This window comes from Epinephelus lanceolatus, chromosome 19, assembly GCF_041903045.1.
Source record: "Epinephelus lanceolatus isolate andai-2023 chromosome 19, ASM4190304v1, whole genome shotgun sequence".
NCBI lineage: Eukaryota > Metazoa > Chordata > Actinopteri > Perciformes > Serranidae > Epinephelus > Epinephelus lanceolatus.
Window position 1 is genome coordinate 2,287,652 of NC_135752.1, and position 12,452 is coordinate 2,300,103.

Consider the following 12,452-nt stretch of genomic DNA (forward strand, 5'->3'; position numbering starts at 1 on the left):
GCTGGCTCAGCCACCTCCATGTTAAGAACTAAGTCCAGAAGATTCATATAATCTCACCACAGAACCCTTTTTAAGTAGATTATCTGACTAGTTGTTCCAACCCTGCACACTGATTCATTGGAGGCAATTTGGGGATCAGTGTGCAAGAATCATCGATTCATTCATTATCAATAACGATAACGATCCAATCGATTATTCTGTTAAGGGCACAAGCCATCCCAGCTGACACTGGGCGAGAGGCAGGGTACACCCTTGACAGATCGCCAGACTATCACAGGGCTGACACATAGAGACAGACAGCCATTCACGCTCACCAAAGAAGCCGGCCAACTCAGAGAAAAGCCACTCTGACATGGAGAGAACATGCAAGCTCCATGCAGAAGGGCCCCAGTCGGCCAGTGCTAACCACTGCACCACCATGCTGACCTGTGTAATGCTGGGTTCAGACTGCACAACACAACATTTTTGTCTGTTCCAACAGTCACTATGTCAGATTAGGCAATTGTGGAGTCATAAAATCTTGCAGTGACTTGTTCTATATTTATTATTAATACTAATATATTAAGTCACTGTAGCTGTTCATGTCCTAGCCTAAAAGTTATTGTGGTAATGCAAAAAGTGCCACCAGATGGGAGGAGCTACATTTGAAGTACCACATGCAAACTATACAAGTCACTGAATCCTCTAAAACAAGTTCCTACAAATCTTTCACAATAAAAGCCTTTTTGGAAATAAATGGATACAGGACGTGTTGAGTTTGAAATGACGGTACGATGCATTAAATTTACCAGGACAAATAAGAGTGGATTAAAAACAAAAAATAGAAAAATACAGAGGTAGAAAGAGAGACCTGTGTCTGGAAATAAAGACCTGTTTCTAATGTAGTCTGTTTCAAATAAAGCTGGTACCCTCTGCAGCTATGGTAAGCAAAAGCCCCGCCACTGTTTGTGAATTTTATTCCTTTATCCTTCTACATTATGAAGAATTAACATTCTTTGCTAGTTTGATGCTAATCAAGTCAAGTCAGGTCAAGTCAATTGTATTTGTCAATAGCACATATGCACTGGACATATGGACAATTGAAATTAATTATTATGTTAAATAATGTGACTTAATTAACATTAAATCACCTCGTGGGGCACCATTCCCGGGGGGGCTGTAAAGCTGCGATGAAGCTATGCCCAGTTGTTACTTTACCGATCCTTGAGTGGATGGAAGAAAGAGTCACCTGGTGGTGTGCTGCTTTGTTAGCCGGCAGAAGAAGGCGGGAAAGAGCTGTGGTTCCAGGTGCAGTCTTTGTTGTGTCCTTGGTTCCAAAATTGAAAGCTGGTCGCTCAGGGTTTAGCAGAGTTAGACGCTGGGTGCTAACTCACTTGGTTCTCTTTGTTGCTGGAAAGGTAGTTGCAAACCTTGTGCTTGCAAGAGAGTCTATGATCAATTGCCCTCCCTTTAGTGGTTTGGGGCAATGGAGCAAGGGTCTGGGCCTCTGAGCTGTTCCAGGCACAGCAGAGAAGAGATGTGAGCTGTTCAGCAGCTCCAGAGTAAGAGGGAAAATTGTTTGAAGGGAGCAGACCTTCTACAGATGCCTGTGACATCACACAGTCACATGTCACTGTAAAAGTCCTGTCCAATCAAGTTTTGAGACTTGAGTCTCACTGAGGTGAGACGTGAGACATCCTGGAGATGGGTCTCAAATAGCTGTCTTTGTTTGGAGAACAAAGAGCATGCAGAGAAGAAAGCCTTTACATGTCCAGTTTAGATTTTATCAAATGACAAATCATCTGTGGTCCTGTGAATCCCAACAGAGTCTTTGGTGTGACAATAAAAGAAAAGTGCAAAAAGAAATGTAACAGTAGTGCAGAGACAGAAGTAGCTTATTCATTCTGGCTAAAGTGGTGGTGTGCTTACAGTGTTCTGAGAATTGAGGGGGGGTCCTGTGTATTGGGGGGGTCAGGAACTTGTGTGTGCGGGGGGCAGCAGGAGGCGGGGGGGCAGAGCAGGGAGGGAGTTGAGTGTCCTGACAGCTTGGTGTATGAAGCTGTCCCTCAGTCTGCTGGTCCTGGCCTGGAGGCTCAGTAGTCTCCTCCCCGATGGCAGAAGGCTGAAGAGGGTGTGTGATGGGTGAGTGGAGTCACCAGCAATGCAGAGGGCTTTGTGGGTGAGGCAGGTGATGTAAATGTCTTGGAGGGGTGGAGAGAGGCACCGATGATCTTTTCAGGTGTTCTCATGATGCGCTGGAAGGTCTTGCGGCCGGATCCTATGCAGGCGCCGTACCAAACTGTGATGCAGCTGGTCAAGATGCTCTCGATGGTGCCTCTAATGGCAGTACTCACTGGGTTGTGCCTCTGGTATTTCATGTCATCATTTTGTCCTTTTTACTCTGTGTGGTAGTCACTAGAGGAAATATCAAAAAGTCTGAGGTGTTGTTGCATCATCTGTGGCAGCAGATCAGTCTGTGTTTCTATTGGTCAAAGTGATGGATGTGACAGGAGAAGTCGTGGAAGACAAAAAGAAAATCAAACATGCTAGACTTTCTGTCGGGACATCGTGAGGAATCCCAGATGTGGCGTTGGTTGTCGTCTGAGATAAAACGATGGATTATCGCGTATGACACTCATTGTCGTTCAAAATCCAAGCCAACACAGTACGAAGTCGCATTGGGCTACAATCAGGCTGATATCACGTAGTCTGAACCCAGCAAAAGAGTCAATGAGAATCAAATCCTCATACTTTCTAGTCCTGGGAGACCTCTCCTACCTGAGCTACAGCCAGGCCAAAGTCTAGTTACATGTCCACACACATTACGACACAGTGGAATAGCTCAGAAAGAGTGTTATAATAAAAGAGAGTTATCATAAAAGAGAGCAAAATAAAGAAACGTTAACGTTATTTTCTTGCAGCTACTTTTTTTTTTTCTTCAAAGACTGCAACCGACTCCTGTGTCATGCCTTTTCACTTCCCAGTGGGCCACTAGGAATGAAGGTGAGGAGATAATAATGCCATTTAGTTTTTTGAGTGACCTTATCTTTTAGACTGTTTTTATGTGTGGGAATAAATAGTGTGGTTTATTTTTTCAAACTTGCTAGGCAAACAAAGTATATTTGAATTTAACAGTAATAGTTCCACATTTATATGAGTTTATTGTACTGTTGTGCAATTACACATTTCCCAACCTGAGATCAGTGTTGTCACAGTAAGCCCTTTGGTTCCATGGTACCGTCCTGAATTAATTTACAGTCCTCATTATGAAGAATGCTCATTAACAAAATCACGATGCAGTGTCAGCGTATCTCTGCTCATTACCTGATGCCTTATGAAGAGTGGACGAGCATAAGCTGGTATGTCCCTCACCACATGCTCAAAAAGTTTCTTCCCATCAAACATGCAGCCTGGTCTTGTAATCATGGCAGCCATACCTGCTCTGCCTTCGTGCCCTGTGGACAACATGGTTCAAGGTCATCACTCTCCAGCTCAGTGATATTCACTGCTGTTCATTATCAGCAATGTTACATCAAACAGCATGGGGTCCCAGCTTGGGCTCTCTTAGCTGTAAATAATTGCTATAATTAAGCTATTACACGTGGTACATCATTAGGGGAAGACTACACTGAAAACATCTATACTGCAAGTTTTCACAGGCTTTGTAATTTTGTTGCTAATTGAGATGAGTAGTATTCTGATAGCAGAGGTAGAGATGCAAACAAACACTTCTTAAACATACCTTGTACTTCCACTCCATACACATTAACCTCTTGGATAAAATCCACTTGCCCAAGAGTCTCTGTTATCTCTGTTGTTGCTACATTTTCACCCTTCCACCTGAAAGCAGGGAAACAAGATGATGATTTCAATCAACATGATTAAGAGTGCAAGTGTTGAAGCCAGAAACACATGTTTTTCCTCGTTGTGACTTAATTTCTGTATTTTACAAAAAACAGCATCTGTTCCCTCTGTGAAACCTGCCTTTACAACTTCTTGGCTGCCCATATAATAATAACTTCTTACTGATACTGTGTTAGAGTCAATTTAGTATTTTTACTGAGTTTCATTTATGCAATGTTGCCCCCTGCTGGCCAGGCTACTCGATAGATGCCAACAGGATGTGAAACCTCTTTTAAAAGGAAATGAAGCCCTTAGCAAGGGGGAGTTTAGAATTGGCAGCCGGCAGCTAGGACAGCAGACCAGGATGAAAGCTGAAGTGTTTGGGGCTACATTATCTGCTCAGATTCAACTAAATGCTTCAAAACTCATTGGACGATGCTTCACAGTGCAGTTGGACACTGACCTGAAGCATACTGCAAAAGCAACCAAAGACATTTTTAAGGCAAAGAAGTGGAATGTTCTGCAATGGCCAAGTCATATCATCTGACCTGAATCCAACTGAACATGCGTTTCTCTTGCTGAAGCCAAAACTGAGGGCAAAACACCCAAAACACAAGCAGGAAGTGCAGACGGCTGCAGTAAAGGGCTGGCAGAGCATCACCAGGGAAGAAGCCCAGCATCTGATGATGTCTATGTGTCCAACACTTCAGGCAGTCATTGACTGTAAAGGATTTGCAACCAAGTATTAAAACTGACTGTTTAATTGATGATTATGTTAGTTTGTCCAAATACTTATGAGCCCTTAAAGTCGGGGGACTGTGTGAAGAAATGGTTGTAATTCCTACACGGTTCATACTACATTTTTGAAAAAAGCCTTAAATGAAAGCTGAGAGTCTGCACTTTAAGCAGGTATTCATTGTTTCATTTAAAACCCATTGTGGTGGTGTACAGAGCCAAAATGATGACAACTGTATCATTGTCCAAATAATTATGGACCTGACTGTATAATGTTTACATGGACTTTAAAATGGAGCTGCTGTCATCTCTGCATTTGAGAATCAGAAACACCCCCACACCCATATGTGGACTTGGTCCCTCTGCAGCTTCTGAGACAAACTAAACAAAACACTTGTAGGCGCCTCCACTTCATTTATAAACAAATATAAACCTTATTAAGCTGTCATAATGAATGTTACAATGCAAGATAAGTTGAATATAGTCCCTTGACACGCCGCTGATGTGAAAAGCTTTTTTTTTTTTTTATTTTTTTTTTTTCCTTTTTTTCCCCGGTTTATCTGGTTGACGTAAATTAAACCGGGTGGAGCTCTTAAACCGGACCGAACCGGTTAAACCAGAAATCTGCACAAGCCTACATGGCATAATAATAATAATTAAGAATTTTGGCGTAGAACGTAAGCTTCACATTCACAGCCAGTCAAACCGTGGGGTCCCTTATACGCAATGTCAAACAGTACGAAATAATAATTTAAAAAAAAATAGAACGGCAAGCAGTTATTAACGGGGTCCAAGCCTCCCCATGCAACTCGGCCTCCATGCCCCATGGAGCCCACGAAAGTCAGCCCCAAAGGACGACGGGCTCGGGGCGAGCATCAGGACACAGGCCAACGTCTGAGCTGCAGTATTCACTGTAATGGGAAGTGCAATTAAAGTACCAAAGGCTGAATGCATTTATTGCAATGAGTCACGCCCACTTTGACCAATCATTACCAAACTTTGCGGCTGGCCACAGGACTGAACCCACATCATGCTCACCAAGTTTTGTACAAATCCGATCAACTTTTACGAAATGTGATATTTCAGGGTTTACAGCGTCCACTAGTGGCCAATTTGCGCCAATTTTGGCACCGAGCCTCTGAACGACCTCTGAAACAAGCGTGCTAAGTGTCATTTTGATGTAATTTAGTCTGACAAAAATTTGCAACAATATGTGTATTTTAGCTACCAAAATTTTTTTTGTTGTTAATAATTCACACATTTTTTTGACCGGGCAAAATTCTTTTGATAACTTTAGATCAGGTCTATCTCGAGAGTCTACGTGCCAAGTTTCAGGCCGTTTGGACAAAATCTGTAGGAGGAGCTTGAAAAAGTTGGTTTTGGATGTGTAGCAACTTAGCGAAGATAATGTACAGCGGAAGTGGGCGGGGCCTATGTCAGAAAGTCCAGCTCTATTTAGGGAATACGTGGATATAAAGTTTATGAATATGTGATGTAAAATGTGGAAGTTACAGGAAAAAACATTTTTGTGTCTGTTATAGCGCCACCTAGTGGAGTATCTGCATAATTTTTGGTATGGCAGGCTGTGTCCTAGTCTACATGTACTCTATAAATTTCACAGCCCTCAGTACAATAGTTCAGCTGAAATAAATGTTTGTTGTTTGTCTTGTAATAAGCCACGCCCACTTCGACCAGTCATGACCACCTTCAATACATGGCCTCAGGAATGGCCCTACATCATACCCACCAAATTTCATAAAAATCAGGGTAGCCGTTTAGGTGATATAAACTTCCCATGTTTATAGCGCCCCTTAGTGGCCAGTGTTTACCAAATTCTGTTCACACCCTCACAGTCACATAATAACTAATTATCTAAGCCTTGGGTTTGAGGTTTTAATTTGACAAAGATACGGAACAGTTTGTGTTTTGATAGCTAGCTACAAAAATTGTTCGTCAATAATTTGCAAATTTTTTGACCGGGCAAAATTCTTTTGATAACTTTGGATCAGGTCCATCTTGTGAGTCTAGGTGCCAAGTTTCATGCAGTTCAGAAAAAATCTGTAGGAGGAGTTCGAAAAAGAAGGTTTTGCAGTTTTTGCAATTTTTGGCGGGAAAAAAGTTAGGCGGAAGTGGGCAGGACCATGGCCATGTGATGCAGCTTCTTTCAGTGTGGGGTAGTTACATGCCAAAACGTGTTGGACTTGATTGTAGCGCCCCCTGTAGGTGCACGTGTAATTTTTTGCGTCTGAGGTCCGTGTAGGCGTCTGGACCAACCCTCCACATTGCACGGTGTAGCCTGCAGCACCACTTTTACTTACGGAAAAATAGTAAGATGTATAATAGTAATAAAAACCTGAACAAAAACAATAGGTTTCCCAGGACCCTTGGACCCCTAATAAATCATCAGTTGACCTCTTGCACTACTATAGTAAGCTTTGCATAATATACACTGAACAAAAATATAAACGCAACACTTTTGTTTTTGCTCCCATTTTTAATGAGCTGAACTCAAAGATCTAAAACATTTTCTATATACACAAAAGACCATTTCTCACAAATATTGTTCACAAATCTGTCTAAATCTGTGTTAGTGAGCACTTCTCCTTTGCCGAGATAATCCATCCCACCTCACAGGTGTGGCATATCAAGATGCTGATTAGACAGCATCAATATTGCACAGGTGTGCCTTAGGCTGGCCACAATAAAAGGCCACTCTGAAATGTGCAGTTCTGCTTTATTGGGGGGGTCTGGGGGGGTCAGAAAACCAGTCAGTATCTGGTGTGACCACCATTTGCCTCACACAGTGCAACACATCTCCTTCGCATCGAGTTGATCAGGTTGTTGATTGTGGCCTGTGGAATGTTGGTCCACTCCTCTTCAATGGCTGTGCGAAGTTGCTGGATATTGGCAGGAACTGGAACACGCTGTCGTATACGCCGATCCAGAGCATCCCAAACATGCTCAATGGGTGACATGTCCGGTGAGTATGCTGGCCATGCAAGAACTGGGATGTTTTCAGCTTCCAGGAATTGTGTACAGATCCTTGCAACATGGGGCCGTGCATTATCATGCTGCAACATGAGGTGATGGTCATGGATGAATGGCACAACAATGGGCCTCAGGATCTCGTCACGGTATCTCTGTGCATTCAAAATGCCATCAATAAAATGCACCTGTGTTTGTTGTCCATAACATACGCCTGCCCATACCATAACCCCACCGCCACCATGAGCCACTCGATCCACAACGTTGACATCAGCAAACCGCTCACCCATACGACGCCACACATGCTGTCTGCCATCTGCCCTGAACAGTGAAAACCGGGATTCATCCGTGAAAAGAACACCTCTCCAACGTGCCAGACGGCATCAAATGTGAGCATTTGCCCATTCAAGTCGGTTATGACGACGAACTGCAGTCAGGTCGAGACCCCAGTGAGGACGACGAGCATGCAGATGAGCTTCCCTAAGACGGTTTCTGACAGTTTGTGCAGAAATTCTTTGGTTATGCAAACCGATTGTTGCAGCAGCTGTCCGGGTGGCTGGTCTCAGAAGATCTTGGAGGTGAACATGCTGGATGTGGAGGTCCTGGGCTGGTGTGGTTACACGTGGTCTGTGGTTATGAGGCCGGTTGGATGTACTGCCAAATTGTCTGAAACGCCTTTGGAGACGGCTTATGGTAGAGAAATGAATATTCAATTCACGGGCAACAGCTCTGGTGGACATTCCTGCAGTCAGCATGCCAATTGCACGCTCCCTCAAAACTTGTGTGATCTGTGGCATTGTGCTGTGTGATAAAACTGAACATTTTAGGGTGGCCTTTTATTGTGGCCAGCCTAAGGCACACCTGTGCAATAATCATGCTGTCCAATCAGCATCTTGATATGCCACACCTGTGAGGTGGGATGGATTATCTCAGCAAAGAAGAAGTGCTCACTAACACAGATTTAGACAGATTTGTGAACAATATTTGAAGGAAATTGTCTTTTGTGTGTATAGAAAATGTTTTAGATCTTTGAGTTCAGCTCATTAAAAATGGGAGCAAAAACAAAAGTGTTGCGTTTATATTTTTGTTCAGTGTACATTGAATATACCTTGAGGACATAGCAAACTGTTTCAGACCAGTCTCTAACCTGCTATGGTAACACAGAACATGCATTAAATCTGCTTTTATCCCATTTTCACCACATGTCTAATCATTCATCCTTTACTTTAAACATCATCAGGTCTGCATATTTTCTGTTGATTTGTATTTAACTTATAATCCTTTAGATTCCAGCCATAATAGATTTGGCAACACCTGTGGTTACCAGTATTGGTAGATTAAAAAGGACAGACATACTATTGTCTGACACGAAATGCATAACTTAATTGCATGACAAATACTCTGCACTGACTTCTGCATTACATCCAGTTTGATCTGCATCATTTCCTGAGAATCCTTTGTGAGAAGAGAGCACCCAAGGACCAGTGAAAGACATGCTATATGAGAGATTTCATTGACTTACAGAGGGAAGTGGAACAGAGAATAGCGTGATGTGGCATCAGGACATCAACCCATGTATATTATCTCTTTGTTAGACCCTCTCTGCCTGGTAAATGCCCACATTTTTCAACTCGACACCTGTAATTTGTATCACAGGCCCAAGTTAAAAATGTGTTGTCTTTAAGCCTGATGACCACATCAGGCCAAAAATCATCAGAGATGGATTTTCTTACTGGTCGTGAGGTATGGTTAGTGCCTGCAGTAGGGACATCTCAAACATCCTATCCAACTGTACCTGAAGGTGTCTCCCACTCTGTCTTTGAAACAGATGAAGCCCTCCTGGTCTTCAGCCATGAGGTCACCTGTGTTAAAGTAGGCATCTCCCTTCACGAACACATCTCTCATCAGCTTCTTTTCAGTCAGCTGCTTGCTTCCAGCATAGCCAAAGAATGGGCTAATGGCGCTCACCTTGGACAGTAGAAGCCCTGTCTCACCTTAAAAGAAAAATACCACAGAAATTCAATACAAAGTACTTCTTACATGAAATAAATTTCTCAAAACTCAAAGTTAACTCAAAACATTATATATATATATATAAAAAAAATCATTTGTGGAAATGTTACACCTTACCCCTCTGCACTCGCTGACAGAAACCATATGGATTTTTCACTGGTTCATCTTTCACCATATTATACTTTATCAGATCATACTTGAACAGGAGCTACATAAGAAAATAAGATAAATATAAGTTAAATATAAGATATTTTTCACAGCAGATATTTTGACACTAACCACAAAGCAGAGTAGCCTTTATTAAAGGAGCTATATGTAAGAAATCTAAAGCAAATAGTCGTAAAATCCTCCTAATATGTCACAGAGACTAAGGATTAATGTTAATATAACATACTGATCTCACCGACAACAACAGTAAAGCCAGAATATTCACATTTAAAAATATTTTTTACGGTCTGCAAATCATGTTTATATTTTGAATTTGTGTTTTGGCCTGTTGCACCACCCACCGCCGTCTACCAGTCACGCAGTCAGTGGAGTCTCAGCATCAGTTACAGTTACGACTGAGCTACAATGGCTGACAGTGCGACTAAACCCAAACAACCTCGTTATGATTCCCAAAAACGCCAAGACAAAACTCGAGGGTCAATATAGGAGATGCTTTTGAACGGTGGAGACCGTTGAAAGCGGAGAAGAATTTGAAATCGGATGTCGAAGTGGCTACTCTTCTCCTTGACAGGTAAGCTTTAGCCAAAGTTGGCTAACTAGCATCATAGCTAGACGGGGATGGACATTTCGAATACTTTCAACTGTTATTTTCGATCATACGTTGTAGCCCATGTGCAGGTGGGTAATCGACCCGACTGATTTTTTTGAGAAACAAACGTTAGCAGCACAGCAAGCAGCATTAGCAGTGTCCCAGTACATAGCATTAGCAGCTGGCTCCTCCTCAGCTGTATCCCTGCAGCAGCATTAGCAGCAGAGAAGCCGGACTTGCTCGAACAGTCCGCTGGAAAACCGAAGATCAAGGACGTGGCGACGCGGCCCTGCCACGGCAGCCACCCGTGGGCAAACAAATCATGCCCATTTTCCACCAGATGCGTGTTGGTTGTGTCTGCACTCCGGCACGGCAGCGGAGCCGATAGGATTCAGTTCTAGTCGATGTGTGTGTTTCCACCGGCTGCGGCTGTGCTGCTTTCCGGCTCCGTCTCAGCTGCGGCACTCCGAAGCCCTCCGCAACAGATACGCAGGACTTCTATTTTTGCTGGACGCGGGAGCACAACGCAGCAATTCAGCACAGAGCAGCAACCTCAAATCTGTAGGGGAGGGGGGGCGGACATTTTGAATTTCAGTGCAATAACCGTTTTGGCCACATTCTTTCATACAGCGCCTTTAAAATGATCGATTACAGCTGTGCCTTTACTGCTATAGCATGTCAAAATGACTGCTGTGAAAAATATCTGAGCAATTGTAACACTCTTGAAACTAGAATTACCACCCCTGCACCAATCAAGTTTCCATGTCTGTGAAGACATGGATGCTTCAAACACATCTTCCCCCCGATAGCTCAGAAGATCTATACAATCAGCACAGTTTCAAGGTGGACCCTCTTCAATTTGAGTGAAGAAACAGGAGCCAATAGACTCTGAAGACTGGAGCAGGATGTTTCACAGTGGTAAGCATTTATTTCGTAGCTGTCTTATATTTCAGCTGTTACATGATAACTGTAACTTATCTGACATTATGATTACAATTGTATGTCCTCTGACTGAAGTTGAAAATGTCTGCTACAGAGTACAAAAGGTTTCTTACAACATTATGTGGAAACACCAACACTAGCACTCACCTGTCATATGCAGTGGTGAAAAGCACAACTCCTTTTTTTTTAAAATCTAAGCAGACTCATCTAAGATCAAACTAATGTAGCTTGCGTTGGCCAATAATACCAGTTATTATAAATTTGGCCAAAAGTTATTATGAATTTGGCTACTACCACACAAGCTTTAAGTCATGAATTCAGCAATTTTACCACAGCAGATTGAGATGACAGATTTCTGTATTATACAGAAACAAATGGATGAAAATTACAAGTATATTCAGATGTCTTAACTGTCATGTTTACTGTAACCATTCAACTAAAATGTAGCTGCATTTTATAATCATCTTCACCTTATGTTTGTGATCTACAATATGTACATTGTACCAATTTATCAGTTTCTCCACATCATTTATATGAAATCAAAGTTTCATAGTAAACCCACATGTTGCTTTCTGGATCAGTATTTGTTCTATGCAGTGATGTTGTCTCCTGAGTCTTTATTTGCTTACTGCAAAACAGTATGTCTTGTCTCTTTTTTACTTATTAGGTTTTGGGGTAATGAACCAGGTTCCAGTTCATTCTACATGTTTGATACACCATCCAGGCCTAGAGCCTAACTGCTCCAATCCTTACACCCTGCAGAACATCCACAACATGTACAGGTCTGACTATGGACCCTTAAGACATAGAACTGAAGAAAAGTAAATTTTTATGACATATAAAGAGATACAACTGCGTAAACTCCATTCTGAACATTATGGTTTCATTATACCAAAAAACCCACTGATAAAGAAATGACAAAAAAGTATTTTGTCAAAATTCCTTTATTTTTAGCACATGTAAACAATGAAAACTACAAAAAACTCTGTAAATAACATACGATAGATAAATGCAAAAATATAAACACAGCAGCATTTTATCTGCAACACTAAACCAAAAGCTGCCAGAGCTGCAAAACGGCTGAATTCACTCTAGCAGCACCGCTGGTAAAATATTTGTGGCAGCGAAAGCAGCTCAAGTTGCTCATGACGTCAAATTCTGAACATTCGATTATGCTTCTCAATTTAAAGAAGCCACA

General features: G+C 42.2%; 1 protein-coding gene across 5 annotated transcripts in view; it reads right to left on the reverse strand.

The window, feature by feature from the left end:
• Positions 1-12,452, reverse strand: part of slc27a6 (solute carrier family 27 member 6) — a 140,212-nt gene that overhangs the window by 26,068 nt on the left and 101,692 nt on the right. For 3 of the 5 annotated variants that reach the window (XM_033646769.2, XM_078162172.1, XM_033646768.2), the window contains 4 exons: positions 9,673-9,763; positions 9,338-9,536; positions 3,722-3,819; positions 3,304-3,434 (listed from right to left, as the gene is read on the reverse strand). In XM_033646769.2, coding sequence (XP_033502660.2) covers positions 3,304-3,434; positions 3,722-3,819; positions 9,338-9,536; positions 9,673-9,763 — 519 coding nt within the window. Of the gene's footprint in view, positions 1-3,173; positions 3,222-3,303; positions 3,435-3,721; positions 3,820-9,337; positions 9,537-9,672; positions 9,764-12,452 lie in introns of all 5 variants that reach the window. The other 2 variants (XM_078162171.1, XM_078162173.1) reach the window with 2 other exon arrangements.